This window comes from Nannospalax galili, unplaced genomic scaffold (assembly GCF_000622305.1).
Source record: "Nannospalax galili isolate Female #2095 unplaced genomic scaffold, S.galili_v1.0 scaffold175, whole genome shotgun sequence".
NCBI lineage: Eukaryota > Metazoa > Chordata > Mammalia > Rodentia > Spalacidae > Nannospalax > Nannospalax galili.
Window position 1 is genome coordinate 2,167,595 of NW_008336314.1, and position 27,726 is coordinate 2,195,320.

At 42.2% G+C, this 27,726-nt stretch overlaps 1 protein-coding gene across 1 annotated transcript in view; it reads left to right on the plus strand.

Moving 5' to 3' along the window:
- Positions 1 to 23,675: 23,675 nt before the first annotated feature.
- The window catches only part of Gldc (glycine decarboxylase), a 119,568-nt gene continuing 115,517 nt past the window's right edge, over positions 23,676 to 27,726 (plus strand). The window contains exons 1-2 of the mRNA XM_008831097.3: positions 23,676 to 24,171; positions 24,619 to 24,697. Coding sequence (XP_008829319.1) covers positions 23,914 to 24,171; positions 24,619 to 24,697 — 337 coding nt within the window. The 5' untranslated portion in view covers positions 23,676 to 23,913. The remainder of the gene's footprint in view (positions 24,172 to 24,618; positions 24,698 to 27,726) is intronic.

Genomic DNA, 27,726 nt, shown 5'->3' on the forward strand with positions numbered 1-27,726 from the left:
CTTTTCAAAAAACCACCCCTTGAATTCGTTTATTCTTTGTATTGTTTTGTTTGATTCTATTTCATTAATTTCTGCTCTGATTTTTGTTATTTCTTCTTGTCTGCTGGGTTTGGGTTTCATTTGTTGTTGCTTTTCAAGTGTCTTGAGTTGCAATATTAAGTCATTTATTTTTGTTCTTTCAGATTTTTAATGTAGGCACTTAGAGCTGTAAACTTCCCTCTAAGGACTGCTTTCAATGTGTCCAAGAGGTTTTGTTGTGTTGTATTGTCCTTTTCATTTAGTTCCTGAAATACTTTTATTGCTTTATTAATTTCTCTTTTGACCCATTCATCATTGAGGAGTGTGTTGTTTAATCTCCATATGTTCATGTACTTACTAGTGTTTCTTCGGGTGTTGATTGTAAGCTTTATTGTATTGTGGTCTGATAGAATACATGGAATTATTTCAATCTTTTTGTATTTGTTGAGGTTTGTTTTGTGCCCCAGTATATGGTCAATTTTGGAGAAGGTTCCATGGGGTGCTGAGTAAGAAAGTATGTCCTTTGGTGCTTGAGTGGAATACTCAGAAGATGCCTGTTAAGTCCATTTGATATGTGGTAATGATCAATTCAGATGTCTCTCTGTTAACTCTCTGCCCTGAGGACCTATCTAATGGAGACAGTGGGATATTGAAGTCACCTACTATTAATGAGTTGGGATTAATCTGGGTCTTAAAGTCCTGTAGTATTGTTTTTATGAAGTTGGGTGCACCAGAGTTTGGTGAATATATGTTCATGATTGTAATATCTTCTTGATTCATTGTTCCTTTGATCAAAATTAAGTGGCCCTCTTTGTCTCTTCTGATTAGCTTTAGTTTAAAGTCTATTTCGTCAGATATTAGAATTGCTACTCCTGCTTTTTTCCTAGTGCCATTTGCTTGGTATATTTTTTCCGTCGTTTCACTTTGAGATAGTGTCTGTCCTTGAAAGTGAGATGAGTTTCTTGCAGACAACAAAAAGATGGGTTTTCTTTCTTAATCCATTCACATAGTCTGTGTCTTTTGACTGAGGAGTTCAGTCTGTTAATATTTAAAGTTATTAATGAAAGATGAGTATTGAATCCTGTCATTTTTATTTCTGTTTACATTCTTGATATAGCTGTACTCTTCCACAGTTATACCTTCATTGAATTTCTTTCTGCAGTCCCTTGGGTATAGTCATTCCTTTCTTCAGCTCTTTGTATTGCTTCCAGAACTCTCTGAAAGGCTGGTTTTGTGGACACGAATTCCTTCAGCCTATTTTTGTCATGGAAGATTTTTCTTTCCCCTTCGAGTATAATAGACATTTTGGTGGGGTATAGTAATCTGGGTTGGCATCTGTGGTCATTTAAAACTGGGAATACTTTGGTCCAGGCTCTTCTGGTTTTCATCGTTTGCACTGAAAGGTCAGCTGTAATCCTAATGTGTTTTCCTTTATATGTGACTTGTTGTTTCTCTTTTGCAGCTTTCGGAATTTGTTTTGTATGTGTAGTGTTTTTACTGTGATGTGCTGTGGAGAGTTTCTTTTCTGGTCCTGTCTGTTTGGTGTTTTATATGCTTCTTGTATTTGTATGGGCATGCTTTCTTTAATTTGGGGAAATTTTCTTCTACGATTCTGTTTGGGATTTGGTGCTTGCCATTATCTTGGGATTCTTCCCCTTCCTGTATGCCTATGCCCCTTCCTGTAAGTTTGGTCTTTTTATGATGTCACAAAATTCCTGCATATTCCCTTCTTGTGATTTCTTAAATTTTTCATAATCTTTGCTTGAGTGGTCTAGTTCGTCCTCTTTATCTTCCAGTCTTGATATTCTGTTTTCTATTTCATTTATCCTATTGGTGAGGCTTTCTCCTGTCGTTTCTAATTGGCTTACTGAGTGTTTCACTTCCTTCTTCATTTCAGTCTGAGTATTCTTCAAAATTTCTAACTCCTTTCTGAATTCATTCAGAAGTTTATCCCTTTCTTCCTTCAGTTTTTTATTTTCCTAGTTCTATGCTGGGTTACTGTCTGGGAGTCTCTTGGGCCATTTCATTCATCCTTGGTGAGGCTTTCTCCTGTCATTTCTAATTGGTTTACTGAGTGTTTCACTTCTGTCTTCATTTCGGCCTGAGTATTCTTCAATATTTCTAACTCTTTTCTGAATTCATTCAGCAGTTTATCCCTATCTTCCTTCAGTTCTTTGATTTCTTTGTTTGTGTGTTGTTGTAATTCACTGAATTCTTTTATGATGTTTATAGTTGTTCTTTTGAGTTCCATGTCCTCCATTATCTCTAGGGGGTTCTCATTGTTACTCTTCTAGAGGACTATTGGTATTTGGTGGGGATGTGTTATTTTGGTTTTTCATGTCATTATTTTTTTGTCTGTGATTTTGGTATGTGAATTTCTTTGTAGTTTCTGGTTCTTGTGTGAGACTCAGGCCTTCAATTTAGGTCTACTTTTTGTAACTTTGTGTGTCTTTGTGGTTTACTTTTTGGCGTGAAAAGCTGGTTCATCTAAACTTCGAGTTCTCTCTCTTGATTTTATATCGGAATAGTCGGATTGATTTTGTCATCAGGGGTTCCCACAGAGGCCCAATTCAGATGAGGGTCAGATCATTTCAGGCTTTCTCCTAAGCTCTGGATCCCTCCAGGAACGATTTTAGCCTCAGGAATTTGGGGGTTGGACTGGCCTGTGAGCCTGGCCCAGAAAAGATGCTGGTCTAGGGCAGCTGGTGGCTGTGCCATCCAGAGATGCCATGGCAGATAGGGTGGGAAGAGGCCCAAAGGACTCCTGGGGACTGCACTGAGGATCTGGGTTGGTCTGGATCCTAAGGAACAGTAAAAGGAAAGGTCAGCCCCCACGGCCCAGAAAGAGGCTGGCAGGTGGTGCAGGCCCAGGGAGGAAGGGGGAGTTGAGGGCTGGGCCAGGTCCAGAAGCAGTGCTCCTGGGGCCCAGAGAAGGGACTAAGTTGGTTTGGATGAAAAAGCAGTATTGGTTCCCCAGGTGTCTGGGGTCCCAAGACAAGGAACCGGGCAGGACCCAAACTCGGAGGGAGAACGGCAGTGGAGATGGGAGGGTGAATTAGGCTGGGGGAGTCAAGGCACGGAGGACACAATGGACTTACCCCAAAGAGAGGCCTGTGGGTAGGAGAGAGAAAAATTATTATATTTCATAAATGAGGATCAGAGCCAGGTTTGGTGACACACACCTTTAGTCCTGGAGCTAGGGAGGCAGAGGCAGGCAGAGCTCTGTGAGTTCAAGGCCAGCCTGGTCTACATAGTGAGTTCCAGGACAACTGGTACTACAGGGAGACCCTGTCTCAAAAAGAACAAAAAAAAAAAAAAAAAAAAAAATGAAGATCAGAGATGAAGGTTAAACGACTTGCTACAGTAGATGTATAGTGGTGGTGGAGGTAGGACCTCCAACAGGAATCTAGCCAAAGAACTCCAAAACTACAAAGCAACAATTGTTTAGAGTAGTGTCTTCACTAGGCCAGGCCATAAACATTGTGTGTGTGTGTGTGTGTGTGATAGCTTTCCATTAAAAAACACATTTCACTTCATTATGAAGAGTTTTATATTCCAAACATATATCTTCTGCCAGGTATGGTAGTGTAAACTTTTAATTCCAACATATGGGGAGGTGTTGAGGCAGAAGAATCAGGAGTTCAAAGTCATCCTCAACCACATAGTGATTTTGAGGCCAACCTGAGTTACACAAGACCCTGTCTCAAAAATTAATAATAATATTAATATTAATAATAACAATAAAACTTCAGCAAAAAGAAACAAGAAAAAAGATATAAAACAAGAAGAATACATTTTTTACCTCTGTGTGTGTGTGTGTGTGTGTGTATGTGTGTGTGTGTGACAGCATACATGTGGCAGATGCAGTAGTCGGTAGTCAAAGAACAACTTTCAGGAGTCAGTTCCCTCTTTCTACCATGTGGATCCTGGGACTTGAATTCAGGTTGTCAGACTGGCAGCAGCACTTTTATTCATTGAGCCATCTTGCTGGCCCACAAGAAGAATCAATTTTCTATTGGTTCTATAGAAGGAACATTATTGCTGTGGATTGAATGTGAACTGTCTTCCCATAGGTTCATGTATTTATCCAGCTGATCTCCAGTTGATGGCACTCTTTTGGAAGATTATGGAACCTGTAGGAGATGGACCATCATTGGAGGAAGTGGGCCGCCTGAGGTAAGATTTGAGTTTTTATAGCCTAGCCCCATTTCCTGACTGTTCTCTGCTTTCTAATTGCAGACAGAATGTCACCAGCCACTCCACCTTTCTGCTGCCATGCTTTCTCTACCATGTTGGACTGTACCCTCTCCAAGTGTAAGCCAAAATAAATTCTTCTTCCCTTAGTTGCTTCTTGTCAGGTATTTGATCACAGCAAAAGAAAAGTAAGTAATACAGAAAATTGATACTGAGAAATGGGGCCATTGCTGTGATAAACCTGATTATATGGTTTTTAGACCTCTGGAACTGGTTTGTGGGAGGAATGGGGAAGGGTTTGGAAATGCAGTCTAGAAAAATTCTAGAAGGGTAGAACAGATTAACAGGGCTATGATGTTTATTTTTTGGCAACTTGACAAACTAGAGTCATTCGAGAAGAGGGAACCTCAACTGAGGAATTTCCTCCATCAGACTGACCTCTAGGCAAGTCTATGAGACATTTTCCTGATTACTAATTGATGTAGGAGGGTCCAGCCCACTGTGAGTAGTATCATTCCTGGACAGATGGGCCTGACCTGTATAAGAAAAGTAGCTGAGCAAGCCAGCAGAAGCAAGCCAGTAATCAGCATTCCTCCATGGTCTCTGCTTCAGCTCCTATCTTCAGGTTCCTGCCTTGAGTTCCTGTCTAACTTCCCTCAATGGTGGATTGTAACATGGAAATATAAGGCAAATAAACCCTATCTTGCATCTTCCATATTTGCAAATCCAAAATTGGTTTTGGTTAGTGTTTTATCACACTCAAATGTAGCCCCAGCTGGCCTGGAACTTGCTATGTAGACCAGTCTGGCTTCAAACTCACAGAGATCTGACTGCCTCTGCCTCTCAAGTGCAGGGATTAAAAGCATACACCACTACACCTAGCAGCAGATTCATTTTTTAAAAACTTTTTATTTATGTGTATGTATGTCACATTACAATGGTTCCTGAACAAAGACAGCCTGACCACATGGCTTCAGTTAGAGCCAAGAATGTGCCTGATCTATTCACAAAACTTGTTCCTTCTGATTTCTCTTGGAACTGTTTACAAACAAAGAACTAGTTCTGTATTTATTGAAACAATATATCATATGGCAAGGAAAAATGGAACTTTGTCATATCAGAAATAAATGTTCCCTTTCTGACCCCCCTACTGACCCAGAACAACATATGCAACCACAAATAGCTGTTATCAACTTAATTTTACCTGTTGTTTGCAACATAAACAGGGAATAATTCATTGCTTTCAAGGATATTTGATGCTTTTAGCACTTAATATTTTCACAACTCAGCACACACACACATTATTCTGGGTCAGGGAACAAGGAAAGATCATGACAGTTTAAAGTTTTATGTTTAGCTTACAAAAGGAACCCAAGGCCTAGTAAGACTGTTTATATTGTAAATAAGATAAAATAATATTAAATTATCTTAAAGCATAAGATTAACTTTGGTTACTAGGTTAGGTAAGATTCTCATTTGTAACAGAAGACTTTTCCAGACAAGTCATTCCTACATATGTGTGTGTGCATATAAGTTCTCTTGGAGGCCAGAGGAGTTGGATTCCCTAAATCTGGAGTTACAAACAGTTGTGAGTCACCTAACTTGATTGTTGGAAAACAAGATTGGGTCCTGTAGAAAAGCAGGAAGTACTGTTAATTGCTGAGCCATCTCTTTAGACATCTCTAGATTTTTTTTTTTTTTTTTTTTTTTTTTTTGAGACAGGGTCTCCCTATAGCCCCAGCTAGCACTATGTAGACAAGGATGGCCTTGAACTCACAGAGATCTGCCTGCCTCTGCCTCCCAAGTACTGGGACTAAAGGCGTGTGCCACCATGCCTGGCCATTTTTTTTTTTTTAATGTAGGCACTCATAGTTATTAAAATTCCTCAGAACTGTCTCCCTTGTGTCCCAAGAGTGCTGGTAAGTTGCATTTTCATTTTCATTTGATTCTAGGGATTCTTTTTCAGCTTCTATTACATTTTTGTGTTTGGACATGAAGGTCAGGGGCCAACTAGTGGGAGTCAGTTCTCTCAGACTTCCACCATATGGGTCCCCAGGGATTGAACTCTGGTTTTCAGACTTGGAGGTATCTGAGCCATTTTGCCAGCCCTGATTCTAGGAATTTTTTTTTTTTTTTTTTTTTTTTGGTCTTTTTGAGACGGGGTTTCCCTGTAGCCCTAGCTGGTCTGGAACTCACTATGGAGACCAGGCTGGCCTCAAACTCACAGAGATCCACCTGCCTCTGCCTCCCAAGTGCTGGAACTAAAGCCGTGTGCCACCATGCCTGGTTTGATTCTAGGGATTTTAAAGTTTCCTTCCTGACTTTTTCAATGACATACTGATAGTGCAAAAGTGAATTTTTTCAGGTCACAGTGAGATGGCTCAATGAGTAAGGGTACTTGCTGCTAACCCTGACAACCTGAGTTCAACCACTGGATGATGAATAGAGAGAACTTAATCGTGCAAGTTGTCCTCTGATTTCCACATGTGTGTCATGGCACAAGAACTCACACCCCCACACACACACATACAAAATTAATGTTAAAAAATATATTGTTCAATTTTTATGTGTTTGCATAGCTTCTGTAGTTCTCGGCACTGATTTCTACTGATATTGATGTATTAAGATAAAAGAAATCACTTCAATTTCTGGCATTTTCTGAGACTTGCTTTATGGCCTAAAATATGGTCTATTTTGGAGAAAATCCCACAGTCTGCTGAGAAGAATGTATTCCACAGCATTTGGCTGGAATATTCTATAAATATCTGTTAAATCCATTTGAGTTACAGTTTAAGTCTGAAGTTCTTTGATGATTTTTTAATCTGGATGACCTATCAGTGAAAATAGTGTGTTTAAAAGGCCCATGAAATTGCCTACTATTATTGTATCTAGACCTATCTGTCCATTATGTTCAGTAGTGTTTATGAAATTGGGTGCACCAACGTTTGGTGCATGTAGATTTATAATGTTATATCTTCTTGATAGATTATTACATTTTTAAGAGGTAGTGGCCTTTTTTATTGTTTCTGACAAATTTTAGTTGAAATTTTCTTGGTCAGATATGTTTATAATTACTCCAGTTTGCCTTAATACTCCATTTGTTTAGAATATCTTTGTCCACCCTTTCACTGTCAGTCTGTGTATCTGTCTTTGCTAATGAGGTAAGTTTCTTGCAGACAATATATAATTGGATCTTGTTTATTAATCCTTTGCCACAGTCTGCATCTTTCAATCATAGAACTAAGACTATTTGAATGTAGCGCTATTATTGAATAGTATATGCTAAATTATCTCATTGCTTTTCCATCTTAGAGGATTTCTGGTTTACTGAAGTAATGATGTTAGATTATGTCCTAATTCTCAGGTATTTTTCTATTCTACTAGTGAGATATTTTGGTTTCATTTTGTTTTGTTTTTTTCCTGAGTTCTCATGCCACTAAACATAGCCCTCTTCTGTGCGTGTCACTGGTAGTGCTGGCTTAGTGATCATGAATTGCTTAGTTTTTTTGTTTTGTTCTGTTTTGTTTTATTTATTTTTATTTTAATTTATATGTACGACTGTATTGCCTGCATGCATATAAGTGCACCCTTGTCATGCAATGCTCATGGAGGTCAGAAGAGGCTGTTGGATCCCCTGCAATTGGAGTTATGGGTGGTTGTTAGCCATCATGTGGGTACTGGAAATGGAACCCAGGTTCTGTGCAAGAGCAACCAGCGCTCTTAACCAAGCCATCTCTCCAGCCCCTGTTTTGTTTTTTGAGACAGAGTTTCACTGTGATGCCCTGGCTAGCTGGCTGAAACTCACTATGTAAAACAGACTGCTCTGGAACTCACAGAGATGTGCTTACCACACCCAGCTCCCTGAATTTTCTTTTATTTCAACTGTTTCAGTACTTTGGATTCACCTCATGAAAAGTTTTGAACTTTTGGAAGAGTCATGTTTTTCTTTTTTTATATTTTTTGTGTTTCTTTTGGGTTTTTTGTTTGTTTGTTTATTCCTAAGAGAGGCAGTCTTTAACACATTTTTTCCAGAAATAACCTGAAGCAGGTTACATAAAAAAATATATATACAATTGCCAGGCATGGTGGCAAATGTCTTTAATCCCAGCACTTGGGAGGCAGAGGCAGGTGGATCTCTGTGAGTTCGAGGCCAGCCTGGTCTACATGGTGAGTTCCAGACCAGCTGGCGCTACAGGGAAACCCTGTCTCAAAAAGACACACACACACACACACACACACACACATACATAATGAAGTTTGAGCAGGGGCAGGGAATAGGAATAAGAAATCAAAGACCAAAGGGTTTGCCAACATGGGGTCAACTTTGGTAGAATAATGAAGTTTTCCATTAACTCTGTTCCTTTTTTTTTGAAAATACTAATGAGTTTACTGGGTTTGCTAACAGAGCATAGGTGGGGTTTTATTTACAGAAGAGTGCCCCCCCATTTATGGCTGTGCTGGAAAGTGCACACTCAAATATAGATCCTTGTGACTTCCTGGTAGCCACGCGAAATGGCAAGAGAGGTGACTCATGGCATTCTCTGCTTATTTTTTGTTTCCAAGTTGTGATTTAAACATCTGTTGGAATGGATAGCTTCTAGTTTGGGGGGTTTTGTTATTGTTATTTGGTTTGGTTTTTTTGGTTTTTGTTTGTTAGACAATACCTCGTTCTGTATGCCATGCTGACCTGGAACTTAATATGTAGTCCAGGCTGGCCTCAAACTCAAGACAAAGCTCCTTCCTTAGCTTCCAAAGTTCTGGGATTTAGGTATGAACCACTACACCCAACAACTTTTATTTTTCTTCCAGTTTTATATGGGAGTCTTTTTAGTGAGCAGTCTTATTTTCAGGGCTCAATTTCAATTATCACTCACTGGAAAGAAAACAAACCACACTAATAGCAACAACACCAAAACAAAGCAGATAGAAATCAGTAAAATCTGGATATGCTAGCACATGCTTACAAACTCAGTACTCAGGTGGCTAAAGCAGGAGTATCACTGTGGACTCCAGGCTAGCCTGGGCTACATATGAGTCCCAGAAAAGCCTGGGTTACAGAGTAAGACCCTCACTCAAAATAACAGACAAAATTAAATTTAAAGACAGCTACTATATGCCAATAATCATCTGCATATGTTATAATTCCTCTTACATAAAGAACCTGAAGAATGATAGCATAACATTAAGTACTTGGTGTGCACTTAGTCTTCTTTATTTCTAGAACCTCACACTTCCTTAGGAGTGTAGTAGGGCAGCTCTTTGGGGAGGGTGTCCTTGGCATTTACTTTTACTTTATCCTCTCTTTCCCTTTCTCCTCTGTATTCCTTTTGGGATGTCACATCCCTCTAAATCCTCCCTGAATTCTAAAGAAAATATCTACCTATGGGCTGGAGAGTTGGCTCAGTCATTAAGAGCACTGGCTGCTCTTGCAGAGCACTTACATGATAGCTAACAACCATGTAACTCCAGCTCCAGGGGATCCAACCTTCCCTTCTGACCTCCAGGGACATTTCAGGACACAGTTATACTTACATACATGTAGGCAAAACACTCATACACATAAAAATAAAATAAATTAAGTAAAAAAAATTTTAATAAAAAATAAAATATCAAGCCGGGCGTGGAGGCGCATGCCTTTAATCCCAGCACTTGGGAGGCAGAGGCAGGTGGATCTTTGTGAGTTCGAGGCCAGCCTGGTCTACATAGTGAATTTCAGGACAGCTGGGGTTACAAGGAGACCCTGTCTCAAAAAAAAAAAAAAAAAAAAAAAATCCACCTTAAATAGATGTTACCGTTTAAATATTTTTCTTTATATATACAGAACCTAGCCTGGTTACATGCCTGTAATCCTAGCACTTGGGAGATAGAGATTGGAAGATAAAGAGTTCAAGGTCATCCTTAGCTACATAGCAAGTTCCAGAATAACCCAAGTTACCTAAGACTGTTAAGAATATTAAAAATGAAAAATTTTTTTAATTAAAAAATTTTTTTACATGGCAGTAAGATGGTTCAGCACGTAAAGGTGCTTGCTACCAATCCTGACAACCTGAGTGCCATCCCCAGAACCCACATAGTATAGAAAGAGAAAACCAACTCCAGCAAGTTGTCCTTTAACCTCCATATGCATGCCATGGCATGTGAAAGAATGCACACATGCATGTGCACACACACATAAACAAAATTTTTTAAAAAATATAAATAAAAATAGTGCTACAGAACCCAGATCATCTGATAACCACACCCTTTCTTTGTCTTCAGTTACACCAACTAACATAAATCATGTAAATTGCTGTGTAGTTTAACTTGCAAAATATCTATCTGAATCCAAACTAGATGCGCCTTAGGTCACTCCCACCTGCAGCTGTGACTTTCTCCACCCTCATAGCTGATTCCATGTACAAGCCCCAGGCTACCAGACTCTAAGCTGTTAGAGACTGCCCAGACCTTAAGGCATGAACTAAATGAGCCACTCTAGGTCACACACTCCTTTCCTGAAATGCAGGACACCCCTCCACTTCCACTGCCATCTGGGTATCAGAGACAGCTTGACCAGAAGCACTTACTAAGGAATATTCATCAACCAAGTAGCATGGGACTTCCTTCTTCCTCAGTAACCTAAAAGAAGGAAACCCCATTCTGACTGTGAGCCTGAACGCTCCTCAGAGTACAGACCATGCTATCTTTTTTTCATGGTGCTAATAATTCTTCTAATAAACCTCTTACCCAAAAGGACCACTTTCCCTAAATCCTGGTCTTTTTTTGAGACAGGATCTCCCTGTAGTCCCAGTTGGCCTGGAACTTACTATACAGACTAGGCTGGCCTTGAACTCACAGAGATCCACATGCCTCTGTGAGTACTGGGATCAAAGGGATGCACCCCCTTGCCTAGCCCAAACCCAAAGTCTAGCCCCAGGATGTCTAGCCACAGGATGTCAAAGTCCATTGTGATTCTCCAGAGGAGACTGTTGAAGGAAACACATGCCTTAGATGATTAAGACCCTGCTCAGCACATAGCCTTCCTGTCCTGCTCTTCCTGGCCCTCCCTGTAAAAATCCCCTGTGCTTCTGAGCCCCTGAGATGGAGCTTTAAGGGAATGGAATTATCTCTCCATCTTCTTAAAGATTTCAGACGGTGAATAAACCTGATTACTTCTTATATATTCTCATCTCCTGAATATTGGTCTTTCAGGAGTGAGCAGCCTGGATCTTTAATTCTAGTAATTACAGCATGGAAGAAAAATAATGTGGTGATAGCCGGGCGTGGTGGTTCACGCCTTTAATCCCAGCGCTCGGGAGGCAGAGGCAGGCAGATCTCTGTGAGTTCAAGGCCAGCCTGGTCTACATAGTGAGTTCCAGGACAGTGGGAGCTACAGGAAGACCCTGTCTCAAAAAGACTGAAAAAAAAAAAAAATGTGGTGTTACAGGTCTGTAGTTTCCACCATTCCTTCCTACTTTTGTAACCTCAGGCAAGTCACTTTACCTCCTTCAGATTCATTTAATGTGTGTGAAAGTACTAGCCGCCTAATAGGCCCATGGCTTGAATGAGAAATGTTTCCCATAGGCTACTACAGTTTTTGAACAGTTGGTTCCCAGTTGGTAGTATTAGAAATAAAATCTGCCATCCAAGGACCCCACTGATATCTCACAAAGAACACATGGACCACGTGAAAGTAGCTAAACTAAGTAGCTTATAGTTTTGCAGCAAGTGTGTTGTGTCGTTTGGATTGAGCAAGCCCACCCACCTGGTTTGACAGGGTTTTTATTCTAATACAGGAGTCCTGTGTCTTCCCCCATTGACCAAGATCTGACTTCACAGTCTTTCAAGGTTGTCTAGTTTTAAAAAAGACGGAAAAAAAAAAAAAAAAAGAATCTGAGCAAAGGAAATAAAGGGAAAGGGGAAAGGGTGGGCAACTCTGGGCTGTCACGTTTAAGTTCTGAGGTTGCAGCATGGCCTTTGTGTAAGCAAAACTTTTACAAAGTAGGGGAGATTAAAAGATTTGAATTCCTTGCCATAAACAGAAGTCTTACAAGGTGTAGATGGAGATTGCAAAATAACATTACAAAGTCACATTCCTGTGGGCATTCTTTTCATAGAAAGATTTGAATTCTTTGTAATTATTTCCCTCTGTGGCTTGGTTTGGGGAGGTTATAGAATTTTTAGAAGGTGAAGCTTTGCTGGCGGCTGAATGCGTGCGGGGGGGGGGGGGGCTTTGACTGTTTATGGCCTTACCCCAGTTCCTGTTCTCTCTCTGTTTCCTGTGTGTGGATGAAATGTGAGTTCTCTGCTTCCTGCTCCTGCTATCACACCTTCTTCACCATTACAGACTAGCCCTCTGGATCCATAAACCCAAGCAAAGCCTTTTCTTAATTTGTACTTTTCTTTTTTTCTGGTCTTTTTGAGAAAGGGTCTCCCCATAGCCCCAGCTGTCCTGGAACTCACTATGTAGACCAGGCTGGCCTTGAACTTAGAGATCCGCCTGCCTCTGCCTCCTGAGTGCTGGGATTAAAGGCGTGCACTACCACGCCCGGCTGTGCTTTTCTTTTTTTCTTTAGGGTCTTACTGTGTTGATCTGGCTGGCCGGGAACTTGCTATGTACACCAGGATGTCCTCCAGCTCCTAGAAATCAACTTGCCTCTGCCTTCTGAGTACTCCTGAAGCAGAACTGAAATCAAAGGCATGCTCCACCATATCCTGCCCTAACTTGCTTTTTGCCCAGGTATTTTATCACAGCAATAGAAAAGTAACTAATGTTAGTTTCTGTTGGCAATGGAGACCCGTTATGAGACACATGCTGAAGTTAAGGAAGTCCAGAAGAGCCTTTCCTTATTGAGTGCTATAAGGAAGAAAAAATAATTTTCTGTCTACTCTTCATATTTTTTAAGTTTATTTTTGGTATTTTAATTTATGTGTACGTGTCTTTGTATCTCCCACATGTGTGCCCATGGAGGCCAAAAGAAGGTATCAGATCCCTTGGAGTTGCAGTTATAGGTGGTTGTGAGCTGCCCAACATGGGTATTGAGAACCATACTCTGGAAGAACAGCAAGTACTCTCAACTGCTGAGTCATCCCTTAAGTACCTCCTGTTAGGGTTCCAAACAGCAGCAGCTTCCCCCCCTCCCCAACAGGGACCTACAGACTTTGGAGCCCGAAAAAGGGAACTTAGCTGATAAGCACCTTGACCTTTGAAGTCAAGGGAAACAGACTCTGCTGAGAAGCAGCCTGCCTTTCCTCTGACCTCCAAAGATAAGATAAGCAGATTCTACCTGATAACCAGAGATTTTAGAAGCTGTTTTCCCTTATCTTAAGAGGGAAAAAGTAAACACTTCCAGACCCTAATCCTACCTGCTTTTCCTGCTTCCCCCTCCCTGATTTCTCCCCCAAACATTCCTCCCTTCTACACCCTAAAGCCCCCATATATAAAGTCCCAGCTCACAGCCCGTGGGCTGACATCTTTCCCTTCCCTGACATCTTTCCCTGACATCTTTCCCTTCCCCAAGGGAAAGGTGCCCCGTGCGAAATAAATCTGTATCCCACTGAGAATTCTATCTGTGCCTCGGTGCCTCCATCCATCTGCGCACCCGCTCTCTCCCAACATTCCTACCTATCACCTCCTTTCATAGTTCTTGGGAAAGGCTAGTATAAAAAAGACAGATTCATAAGAAAAGCAAGATTACTAACCTGTGTGTTTTGTGTACGGGTAATGATGTACATGGGAAATATGTAACCTGGGGGAATATGTAACTATCCCAGGGTAAATCTCAAAAGATGTAGTTTTCCAATACCATCTTTAAATATCTGACACAAAGGAAGAAAAATATAGGGAAAGCTATGGGAGAGATAGGAGAAGTGCCTTAAACAAGGGCAAGTTTTGTTTTAGAGATTAAATTGATGTCTCTGGCATAAACAGTGTCCTGTTCAGCTGTGGTAGCACACGCCTGTAATCCTAGCACTTGGGAACCTGAAGCAGGAGATTTACAAGTCTGAGTACAGCCAGGGCTTAGTAGTGAGACCTTGTCAAAAACAAAAAGTTTCTAGTGACTTGGAGTTGGCTTTCTTGTAGAGACAAGAGGCACCCTTATAAATGGATTTATTTTATAGATGTAAATTTCTTTACAAAAAGCAACTTTCACTGTCCGTTTCCGGTTTGTCTGGCATGTTTGCTTTTTCCTAGGAGAGTCGGCTCTAATTAATCCTTATGCTAAAGATAATTTTGACCTAGCATTTTCTAATCTTCTCTAGTCAAATTTGGTGTCATGTGTCCTGAACCTCAATGGTGTCCAGTGTCCTCAAAGCCCCTCATATTCTACTCTCTGCCCCGTATTGTTGGCCTTCATGTTCCTTCAGGTTTACTGGTCAGAATTTGTCTTTGTAGCCCGTCTCAAAACACACACACACACACACACACACACTCACAAATCAAAACAGAAAAAAACTCAAAACCAAACTGCCAAAACAACAATAAAACCCCATATAGTTCTTGAGAGAGAACTGTGTATATATGTCTGTGTGTGTGTGTGTGTGTGTGTAGACTTTTCCATTTATAATGGAACCTAGTTTTTGTTTGGGCACATGACCATCCGTATCCAATTTATATTTCCCACTTTTCTGTGTAGCTGAGTGTATTATTTTTTCATTGCTGTGACAAAAATACCTGACAAATCAACTTAAGGAAGGAAGGGTTTATTTTGGCTTATAGTTTGAGGATAGAGTTCGTCATGGCAGGGAAAGCATGTGACAGCAGTTTTGAGGCAGCTGGTCACATTGTGTTTACAGTCAGGAAGCTGAGAGACACCAATGCTCGTGCCCAATGTGCTTTCTCCTTCTCATTCAGTCTGGGGCCCCACCTATAAATCATGCCACATACAGGGAAGGTCTTCCTTCATCAGTTAAACCTTTCTGGAAACACCCTCATAGACACACCCTGAGGTTTCCATGGTGATTCTAAATCCAGTCAAGTTGACAATGAAGATTAACCATTGCACTAGTTACACCCGTTTGTTTTTCTCTAGAAGTTTTGTGCACAATATCTGAGACATAGCCCTAAAAGAACACATATGTCCTAAACAGGGGTTTGAATATTGATAAATACTGGACCCATTGTATGTAGGAGTTTAATTCTGAAAATCTTATGTTAATGGTATTAAGAGAGAGAGAGAGAACCAGGCCTGGAAGGGTAAAGGTACCTGCTGGCTTGAGTTCAAACCCCAAGACTCACATGGTAGAAGGAAAGAACTGAGTTTTGAATATTGTCCTCTGATCACCACAAGCATCACACACACTAAACAAACAAGAATAAATAAATATAAATGTAAAAAGATGCTGGGTGTGGTGGGGCACACCTTTAATCCTAGCACTTGGGAGGCAGAGGCAGGCAGATCTTTTGATATTGAGGCCAGACTGGTTTACATAGCCAGTTTCAGACCAGCTAGGGCTATAGGGAGACCTTGAATAAAATTTAAAAATAAAACAAACACACAAGCAAAAAAACAAACTGTAAAAAGAAAAAGGAAATAGGGCATTTATGCTGTTGGAAAGTGACTGGATCAGATCAGATGATTAGATAGATTAGGCCTTTTGGGTAAAGCTCCCAAGAGTAAATCCTGGTGGCTTTAAGAGGAAGAGAAAGACCATACAGCAAAGTCTACAGTCACACAAGGGCACTCCTGTCATGATGTGATATATACGCTAAACCCTGTGCTCTGCAGTTTGTACTATCAGCTTCCAAGACTATGGGCTAAATTTACTTCACTTTATAAAGTAATCTACTTTAGGGCTTTCGTTGTAATAATGCAAGCCAGGCTAATACACCCGATTTTTTTCATTCTCTCTTCATGCTGGATTGAATATAGAAGAGAGAGCTAAGTAGTATATTAGTCTATATAGAGAGCACCTGCTCAGGATAAAGAGACAGAAGATAGGAGAGGATAGGATTTAGTTCTAGCTGCAGAACAAATTCATAGTATGGAGGAAACATTAAATATTTGAAGGGAGAAAGAAAAACACACGTCATAAATGTTGATCTTTCTGGTTCCTGTCTCTCAGGCTTCTCTCACACACAAGTATTGATTTTACTTTATTATGGAAATTTCCCAACTCAAAAACAAAAGAATAATGCAAGGAATAACAATTAACTGCTATTTGACACATTCGCTTCATTTGTCTATCACTGAAATTCTTTAAAATCAGCCTCTGACACTACAACCTCTTTCTAAGTACAGGTCTCTTAGATGTGAGACCAATGGCTTGCATTGCCATAGCCGAGATAACAAACAAAATTTCCTTCATTTACATAAGGCTGAGTCTTGGCTTCGCTATTGTTTGTTTTGTTTTTTAGTGGGAGGCAGAGGCTGACAGATCTCTCTGAGTTTGAGGCCAGCCTTGTCTACATAGTGAATTCCAGGCCAGCTGGGGCTACAGGGAGACCCTGTCTCAAAAAGACTTAAAAAAAATAGAAATCTTAAAAGATTAGTTCTACAAAACTAATGTATATGTTTAATTGACGTATAATAAAAACCTAGTGGTTTTTGGAATTATGCAACATAGCTCCAAATCCTATGTCTGAAGTATGTCCTGTCTTCAGCAATAGGGTCTTACCATCAAGTTCTGGGAGGCGATCAAGGGCTGTGGAAATAACCTGTGTAATTTTGGGAGTCTCTTGGACCACCCTGGACAACAACTCAAAGGAAGGTTTCTCCTGTTTGGCACTGTTTCTTGTTAGGTAGCCTTTAGCTATACACATGAACTCATGTAGTGATATTGCATGTATAATTTTTTAGTGCGTTTTTGGACTATGATTCCCTCTGGCTTTTTATACTAGCCAGGCGTTATTTATCTCATCTCTTTCTCCCCCTTCCATTTAACTACCCCCATTTTATACATTTCTCCCTTAGTAACACCTGTCTCCTACTGTTCTTCTCTTGGGTTCCTTCTTTCCCTTTACCTCCCTGGTTACTTTCCATTTTCCTGGTTCCTGCAGTTACATCAGGATACATACTCGCATATAAGGATTTGGTGCTAGAATTCACAAATGAGGGAGAACATAAGTCATTTGTTTTTCTGAGTCTGTGTTACCTCACTTAGAAGAACAGTTTCTTTACCCCATCGTGTAAATGTACAACATTTTCGTTATCCACTCATCAGTTGAGGGACACAGCTATTGTGAAAAAAACAGCAACAAACATGGTTATACAAGTAGCTTTGCAATAGTATGAGTCCTTTGGGTATATGCCAAGGAGTGGTATAACTGAGTCAAATGATAGGTTCATCTTTAGTTTGTTTGTTTGTTTATTTCGGTCTTTTTGAGGAAGGGTTTCCCTGTAGCCCCAGCTGGCTTGGAACTCACTATATAGACCAGGCTGGCCTTGAACTCACAGAGATCCACCTGCCTCTGCCTCCCCAATGCAGGGATTAAAGGCATGGGCCACCATGCCTGGCAGACGATGTTGAACACTTTTTTAGCTGTTTCTTACCACATCATGGGTACATTTACATACATGCAGGCAAACACTCAAATACATAAAAAATAAATAATTTAAAATGGCAGTGCGCATCTTTAATCCCAGCACTCAAGAGGCAGAGGCAGGCAGATCTCTGTGAGTTCAAGGCCAGCCTGGTCTACATAGTGAGTTCCAGGCCAGTTAAGGCTACAGAGAGACCCTGTCTCAAAAAGGCAAAACAAAGCAAAACAAAAACTAAATGATGTAAAATTAAGAGTTTGTTTTAATTTAGCAAGTTCTACTTCCTCTAGTAACTTTGGTTTTTGTTATTATTATTGTTTTTGTTTCTCTTGATGTTTTGTGGGGTTCCCTGCCTACTCTTTCAGATGGAGAGACCTTGGGAATAGGTCAGGAGTGCCTGGAATGTAGAGCATGGTCAAGCAACCCCAGAGACCTCCTAGGGAGGACTGCAGGAGTCGGCCTGCTCCATTCTAAACATACTGTCTCTTGCCCAACAGCCCCCAGGCAAAACTACTAAGTCTCTAAATCCTCAGCCCCAACCAGGTTTCTTGTAGATCATGTGACCAGACAACAGCACAAAGGCGCCATGAACAAACTCCACATAGCCTTAGAAGCCCCCTCCCTCCCCCTACCTGCCTGCCCGCCAGAAACCCAACCCCACCTCTTTACCCACGAAACTTCCCTGTAAAAACTTCTTCTTCGCCATATTAAAACGAGCTGTCCGCTGCCACAGTCTCCTGGGTATTTCTTCCAGTCGTACTCGCAGCCAGCAGCCACCGAGGCCCCTCTCTCCCCATCAGTCTCTCTCCTCGACCAGACCGTCCATGATGGGGACCAGTGTGCAATGTCTCCCCGTAGCAACGGAGTCCAGGCTGAGGGGAGACCGACAGAGAGAGTCTGTTAGTTCCCCATCAGTTACCATTATTGGAGCTTTGTTGGACAGTGAGTGTTCTATAACGTTCTGATTACATATCGGTATTTTCACAGGGCTGAGTCTTGGGCTATGACTTTCCACATGTTTCTGTACTGCCAGAACTTTTTGGTTCTGCCTCTTAGTCTTTCCTTGGCGGCAGAGTTTTTCATTGATTTCCTCTAAGCACTCACCCGATTGATTCTATATCTTCCATTAGGGCTGGAGAAGACTAGAGTGAGGGAAATTCGGGTCCCCAGTTTGAATAAAATTGGCAAAATCCTTTCTAGAGAGTAGGTTTTTGTTATGAAGAAAATTCTGAGCCAGGCATAGTGGTGCATGCCTTTAATCCCTGCAATTGGAAGCAGAGGCAAGTGGAACTCTGTGAATTTTAAGTCAGCCTGGTCTACACAGTCAGGTCCAGGCCAGTTAGAACTAAGTAGGAAGACCCCTCTAAAAACAAAAACAAAAACAAGGACAACAAAACAAACAAAAAAAAAAGTTCTTGGCAAACTGAGTGTGGTGAAACAAGCTTATAATTCCAGTGCTTGAGGGATGGAAAGAGTATCAGGAGTTGAAGACCAGGCTACATAAGGAATCTGAGGTCAGACAGGTCTACATGAGACCTAGTCTCAAAAGAAAAACAAACACAAGTGTTGGGGTCAGGGGAGTTGGAGAGGAGGGGAAAAGGCAGGAGGGAAAAGTCCTGTGCATTTTCCACAATGGTTCTCCATCTTTCCCTGCCAATGCCATGTGAGATGTTTCTTGATATTCAACCTGGAAACCTACTATGGCCCCTAGAAGTAAAGTCAGAGGGACTTCTTCCCCTCAGACAGACCAGTAATTCATCAAAAGTATCATTTACACATTCTCATAAGTTCACAGTTCCAACAGCTTCTACTTTGGTTAAGCAGATCTTCACTGTTTCTTTGAATTGACCTTATCTTTCCAGAAATTATGGTGGTGTTTTGCTCTAGAATCTCAGCCTTTCGAAGTGTTCAAGAAAATTGATTTTTCAGGTTGGCAAGATGGTTCAGCAGGTAAAGGAACTTGTTGCATAAGCCTAGTAACCTAGGTTCTATCCCCTGAAAGGCAGAGGCGATAATTCAACTCTATAGAGTTGTCCTCTGACCTCTACACATACATGGTAGCACATATACTCCCCGATCCTCCTCTCTCTCTCTCTCCCTCTCTCTCTCTCTCTCTCTTTCTCTCTCTCTTTCTCTCTCTCTCTCATCTCTCTTTCTCTCTCCTTCTCTCTCACAGTGATCAAGTTTCTGAGACTATAAATAATATAAAATAAATATTAAATAAAACTTTTTAAGACACAAAACTAATTTTTTAGTGTGTCTAGTTTTTTCTTATGTAAGGGTGGGTGTGATGACCTCTGTAAAAGCAGGAACTGAAACTGGAAGTCCCCCATCTACACTGATAAGTTGTCTTTCATAACATCTCACTGTGAATGGTGGTCTGTTTCAGACTTGCAGGTTTAACATCATCATAGAACCAGGTAATAATAATCCGCCACAGGTTAGATGTTTTCCTCTCCTTGGTAAGTGGCCACAGGTACACTGGGTGGGGGTGAGGGGTCAGGAACAAAGTTTACAGTATATACCTGTAGCAGAATCTTTTTTTCTAGATCCCTTTCATCCAAGAGGCTGTGTCTATGTACTGTTTCATGGTTCAAATCACAGAGCTGATTGAGAGGCTGAGTCTGTCTATTTTGGTGACACATCAAATCTTGGTTTATCAGATCAAGTAAGACTTTAGCAGACTGTCCAACCCTAGAGAGCATCTGATTCACTGCCTTTTAGGGTGGTGTTATCCACCTTTCTTTGTTGGCTAGTGCTGCTACTGGCTTCTACTACTCTGGGATTGCATTACTATAACTGTAGTACAGGAGCTGATTTCATCAGTGCCATCTTACATTGTCTCCTCACACTGTGTTCTCACACTTGATGAGGACAAGCACAGAGCTTTCCGAAAACACTGGTGCTCCTCTTACCAACGGACTGCCCACTGCTATAGTGGAAGGACTGTCTTCCGCGTACTCCTGGGCAACACAATGAGAGGGTGGAAGGTGGCTGCACATGGTAAATCTACTCCAATTTCTTTTTTTTTTAATTTTTAAAATTTATTATCTTTATTTTATGTGTATGCATGCATTGCCTGCATGTGGGTCAGTGCGCCTGTGTCATACAATGCCCGAGGAGGACAGAAGAGGCTGTCGGATCTCCTGGGACTGGAGTTATGGACAGTTGTTAGCTGCCGTGTGGGTGCTTGGATTTGAACCCGGGTCTTCTGCAAGAACAACCAATGTTTTTAACCACCAAGCCATCTCTCCGGCCCCTCAGCCCCTACTCCAATTTCTTATCCTCCCTTCCCAATATACCAAGAAAGTTGAATTATGTTAACCTTTTTTTTTTCTTTCTTTTTTTTTGAGACAGGTTCTCACTATATAGCTCTAGCTGGCCTGGAACTTGATATATAGACCAGGCTGGCCTCAAACTCACAGGAATTAAAGGTATGTTCCATAGCACTCATCAATATTAACCTAATTTAAGGAAAAGACTATTGCTGTATCAAGTTTCATCACCCAACTCAGCAGACTGTGAGAACCACTCAGCTGACTGAACTTTTTTACTGTCTTATTTTCTTTTCCTGTTGCTGTGACAAACTACTCTGAAAGAGTTTCTTTGGCTCACAGTTCCAGGTTATAGTGCATCATGGTACAGAAGTGTGAACATCAAGAACTTGAAGCAGCTGGTCACTACATCTGCAGTCAGAAGAAGAAGGCATTAATAGTATGCATGTTTGTGCTCAGCCCACTCTCTCCATTTTATACAGTCCAGGATATTAGTCCTGCAAATGGGTGCCACACACAGAGGGCAGGCAGGTCTTCCCACTTCAGTTCTTCATGATAACCTCCCACAGGCATGCCCAGAGGTTTTTGTTCTAAATGATTCTAGATTCTGTTGACTATTAACTATAGCACATACACAGAATCTCTGAAGTCAGAAGCAAATGTCAATAATTTCCATATAGCTTCCTTTTCAACTTGGTCTAGAAGTCAACATCAAGTAGAAATCTTGATGATATATATTAGCATCTTGTAATTCTTTCCCTGTGTATACTTCCTCTTCCTCCTCCTCCTCCTCCTCCTCTTCCTCTTCCTCTTCCGCCTCCTTCTCCTCCTTCTTTTTTGGTCTTTTTGAGACAGGGTTTCCCTGTAGCCCCAGATGGCCTGGAACTCACTATTTTGACCAGGCTGACCTTGAACTCACAGGGATTCGACTGCCTCTACCTCCTGAGTGCTGGGACTAAAGGCATGCACCACCATGCCTGGTCCCTGTGTATGCTTCTTGTCTGGTATCAGGTATCTTATTCATCTTCCTGGAGTATGCTAAGGAAGTATGCTGACTCTGGCTACAGGTCTGGAAGTCAAGAAATGTTGACAGGTTTTTACAGGGTTATGTCTTTATGGTGAACTCATTATAAGATCTTGGAGGAAGGCAAGACCAGTTTGTGATGGAAGGAAGGAAGAACTGGTTCAGCTGGCCAGGAAGACTCAGGGAACAACACCACCATACCCCACCTCCCACCAAAAATGGGTGAGGGGCGGTGACACAAGGCCTCATGTAGTCTAGTCTGTCCATGAATTTCCTATGGAGCCAAGGTCGACCTTGAACTCCTGGTCCTTCTGCCTTCACCTTCTAGTTACTGAAATAATATGTGTACACTACTACATACAGCTTGACTCTGGAATTTGCTTGTTCAAAATAATCACATACACTCCAAATTATCAAAATGTCCCTACTCTTAAGTCTAAAGATTTTGGATGAGTGTCAGATGTTCAGATAGGAAACCAAATAAAGCTATGAGTTCAAATTGTGTGGAAATTTGACAACCTATAGAATCAAACATTGAGTTGTTTGTTAAATATATTCTTCCTGTAGCAACACAAATTAAGAGGTTCTTTTAGAGCATTCAAAATCCACTAGCTTTCTGACCTGTCATTTCATTCTACAAACTCTTTGGGGTATTCAGTAGTTGGAGCTTCCTACAGATCTTTTTAGGCATCTCGTACCCCCCTCCCCCAACAACCTAATAGAAACTATTTGCTCTAGCAAAGACCTGCTGCAAAATACACTTTAATCATCTGATAATTTAGTCAAGACTGTTTCCCAAATATTTCTCAAGACCATCATTTTTCTATTTCCCTCTAATGATAAGGTCAGCATCAAATTTATGAATAAAGGTCAGATAGCTAATCTCAAGCTCCTGTGTTGGGGGGGGGTCAGTATCCTGAAAATACTTTGGCTTCAATTAATCTTTGTTTAGGCCTTTTATTCAGGAAAACAAACAAAATTCATTCAACGTAACAACAGTACATTCAAATATTTTAAGTAAAGGAGGACTGAATGCCAAGAATAGAGGCCTACGAACCCACTGGACGGGTAGAGGGTGAAGGGGAAGGGAAGGAGGGAAGAGATTGATCCATTTATCTAAAGAAAGATAGAGGCTGGGGAGTAGCTCAGTGTAGCAAGAGCCCTTGCTTGTAGCAGCCCAGGGTTTTATCCCCATCACACTGCTTCTCAAATATTTTTTAAAGTGAGTCAGTATGAGATTTTAGAGGGTGAGTTCTTTGCTCACAATCCTTAATAAAAGAAACTTCGTTTTCCCATAATGGCTCTCATGAGATGTGACAGGAAAAGATACCCTAAAATTAGTGAATGGACACTAACTAACTCTTGGAGTCTTCCTTCTCTGTAAGACTCATCTTCCCTGTCAGAGGATTTGTCCAGGAACTTCGCCAGTCTTAGGGCTGTCGACCCTGGTCCCACGTCAGTGAGGGCCCCACACGCTACCAATGGACCCACAGGGCATCCCGAATCCCACATCAGCAACTCGAACCCTAGGAAAGAAGCGTGGCTGAGGACTGCAGGCTCCCAGCTAGGGGACAGACTTCCCCAGGAGCTGAAGATGGGAGAGAAGTGGGGAGAGAGGGAAGGCGGGGGCTGACTCGCCCCGCCCCACCATCCACTCCCATTGGCTAAGGGTTTCCTGGCCCCATCCCACCGCCCGCCTTCGGGAGACGCTTAAAGTGTGCGGAGCAGGTGCCTAGGGTGGAGGAAGAAGTTTGCCCTGGAGTGAGGGTGGCCGAGCCAAGCACTCACCCATTCATTGTCCGAGAGCGTCCATCATCCTTCTGTCCCGCCCGCGCTCTTCGGGAAGGGCTCCAGGCCGGGCGCCGCCGCTCACGGGGCACGGAGGCCAGAGGAGGGCCGGAGAGCGCCGCTGACCCGCGTGGGCTGGGGCCAGGCTGCAGCGTCCATGCAGCTGTGTGCCGGGGCGTGGGGTGTGCGCCTGGGCCGCCGAGTCGGGGGCGGCCGCCGCCTGGCTCGGGGCGCGGGCTGGAGTTGGGCGCAGCCGGGCCGGGACCGCAGCGGCGGGGGCGGCGGGGACCAGGGCGCGGCGGGATCCCCGCGTCTCCTCGAGCGCCTCCTGCCCAGGCACGATGACTTCGCGCGGAGACACATCGGCCCCGGGGACAAAGACCGGAGGGAGATGCTGGAAGCCCTGGGGCTGGCGGTAAGGCCCTCCACCCTCCACCCTGCCCGGCTCTGCCCGCGGGGCCTCGGGCTCCCACCCCAATCCTCTCCCTTGGGTCCCGGCCCGGCGGGGAAGAGACTCACGCTTGATCTCCGTGCCTCCTCCTCTACTTTTCTGCTGTATCCTAAGTGTTTCGAAACTGTGAGTAGTCTTGCAGATGAGCCCTAACCTTGCAGGAAGACCCTCCACTAAAAGTGTGTTTATCCAGTTAGCTCCAGTTGCAGAATGGAATCCAACCTAGAGTGGCTGATTCACCACCCCGCTCCATCATTTTCTTCAAGAGATTTCTACTCTGCACACTTTCCCTAAAGTTTCCCTTTAAAAGAAACCCTAATTAGACGATTTAAATGAGGTTTCCACCAGCCTCTGTAGGTGCAAAACACTGAGGTGGGCTCCTTCACTCTGCTTGTCGTGTTTTAATTTTAGAGCATCGAGGAACTGATTGAGAAGACGGTCCCCGCCAACATCCGCTTGAAAAGACCTTTGAAGATGGAAGACCCGGTTTGTAAGTGGCTCGAAGGACTCCCCGGGGGCACGGCTTACTCTCTGGTTTCTCTGTCTTCAGTGATCTCTTGGTGGTCCAGCTTTGGGGTAGGGTTGCTCAGTATTGAAAATATGAAGATTAAAATAAAGCAGTAGCTGGCACTTTGCAGGCCGAAAGAAGGTGGGATGTTTTCTACCCTGGGGAAATGCAACCTCTTTTGTGGTCTTTAGTCCTGGCCTACGCAAGGCACCAAGTGTTGTCACCTCTTTGTGTTGGGTTAAACTCTGAAAGGAAAAAGGAATTTCCTGAGGTCCTGCAGGAAAAAGACAGATTTGCCAGGCGAACCGAGACTTCTGACCTCAGGGGCCCAAAGGTCTTAGTACCAGAGCTTCAAATTGTTCTGTTTCACATCTATTTTTTTTGTTTTTTAAACTTATCTAGAGGAAAGGCAACAGCGTTTTTAGGTCTGAATGATTTCCCTAGAAATACACACACATATGATTCATGTTTGTTTTTTTAAAAAACCTTAGTTTACTCATAGACTTTTAAAAAAAGATTATGAAATTTTATTTTATGTGTATGCCTGTGTGCATATTTGTATGTACCACATGTGTGCCTGGTACCGGTGGAGGCCAGAGGAGGGAGTCAGATTCTCTGAAACTGGAGCTACAGCCAGTTGTGAGCCACCATGTGAATGCTGGAAACAGAACCTAGGTTCTCTGCCAGGAAATGTTCTTAACCACTGAGCTGTCTTTCTAGTCCCCTTAAAAGACTTTCTTAGTGGAAATATTTTTAACGGTCTAAGGATTGTTTTTTGAAGTCTTTTCATGTGATATTTGACTTTTATGAATATGGAGCTAGGGCAGTTGGCTTGACTTGTATGTTTGATTGCTGTTGTTTAGTTGTTTGGGTTTCTGTGATGAGCATTTCTAGATGCAAACCTGAGTTTGTTTTAAAGATGACCTGAGCCTGTCTTGGCTGCCGTTGGCAAATGCTGTGCCTCATGCTCTGCCCAGGGCTGCTGCACTTGTTGCTATCCAAGTCTAATGCTCAGGAGCTTGCACACAAAGAAAACCTGCAGCTGTGGTTAGGTTGAACTGACTGAGAACTAGAGATATAGCTGGAAGCCTTAACTACCTTGATTTCAGGAAATTGGAATTCTGTTCCACTGAATGTGTAAAACTCAAGAGGTTTGTTTATTTAAGCAAGGACTTGCATGTAGCTCAGGCTAGCCACAAACTTGTAATTCTCTTGCCTTTATTTACTGAGATTATGTGGGTAACCACAGTATCAAACTGTTGTACATTTTTCTTTCTTCCTTTTTTTTAACAGTTGTATATTTTTGTTTGTTTTTGAGACAAGGTCTCCCTTTGTAGCTGTGACTGGTCTGGAACTCCCTTATGTAGACCAGGCTAGCCTCAACATCACAGAGATTCCTCTGCCTCTTGCTCCCCATTGCTAAGATTACAGGTGTGTTGCCACATCACCTGGCTTGCTATGTATTTTAAAGTTTTTGATGGCTATTTGAACAAATAAATCACTTCTGGAGACTTTTAAAGCCAGAATGTTTATACAGGTTAGCTCTTTCTATATGCTCTAAAATAAGATGTTTTAAGAGCCCAAGAGGCTGGGAAATATATTAACGTTGGCTATTCTCTTTTAGTTCTGATGAGTAATTTGACCAGCAGGAGATTCTGCCCTACCCCCTTGGAACAGGTTCCTGATAAGTAGTTTGCAACAGTGAGTGTAAACTTTAAACCTAGCAGCTTTTGTGAGATAGGTTGATTCCATCTGGTTTGTCTGAAGTGACTTGAAAACATTGCACCAGTAGGATTCTCAGCTTCAACTGCCCCCACCCCCACGCCCACAAAGCTAGCTTAAGAAGAGCGTGTTTTGGTCTTTAATACCCTCATTATAAATAGTCTGGAGACATAGGTTAGTTCTCATTTATGTACTGCTTATCATGGGTACCTTTTTATTTTTTACTTTTATTTTTTGGTCTTTTTTGAGACAGGGTCTCCTTGTAGCCCCAGCTGTCCTGGAACTCACTATGTAAACCAGGCTGGCCTTGAACTCGCAAAGATCCATAGGTGGAAAATATCTCTATGATCTGCTCCTTGGTCACATTCCTAGTGAGCCTCCCAATGTGCACTCCTGGTGGTTTAGGGTAAGGCTCCACCCTTCCTCTCTGTTCTAGTCTGTTTCCCCATTGCTGTGAGAAAATACTCTGACCAACACCAACTTGGGGAGGAAAGGGTTTATTCGACTTACATCTCCCAGGTCACAGTTCATCACTGAGGGAGCCCAAGGTAGGAACTCAGAGCAGGAACCTAGAGGCAGGAGCTGGAACACAGGCCATGGAGGAACGCTGCTTGCTTACTGGCTTGCTCCCCTGGCCCCTGCTCAGCCTGCTTTTTCTTTCTTTTTTTCTTTCTTTCTTTCTTTCTTTCTTTCTTTCTTTCTTTCTTTCTTTCTTTCTCTTTCTTTTTTGTCCTCTTTTGAGACAGGGTCTCCTTGTAGCCACAGCTGTCCTGGAACTCACTATGTAGACCAGGCTGGCCTTGAACTCGCAAAGATCCACCTGCCTCTGCCTCCTAAGTGCTGGGATTAAAGGCGTGTGCCACCGTGTCCAGCTATTTTTTATTTTAAAAATATTTTATTTATTATTATTTTATGGGCACCTTTTAAAATTTTTATTTATTTATTTATTTTTTGAGACATGGTCTCCCTGTAGCCTCAGCTGGCCTGAAACTCACTATGTAGACCCGGTTGGCCTCAGTCTCACAGAGATTTGCCTGCCTCTGCTTCCCGGAGTGCTGGGATTAAAGACGTGTGCCACCACACCTGGCTTGGGTACCTTTTAAAAGTGCTTTTTTGTGTATTACTTACTTAATCTTATTACAACCCCACAAATTAAGTCTCTCTCTCTCTTTCCCTCCCCCCTTCTTTCTTCCTCCCTCCCTCCCTCCCTCCCTGTCTTCTTCTCTCTGTCTTTCTCCCTCTCTCCTTCCCTCCCCGGCTCTGAGACTGGGATCTCACTGTGTTGTCTA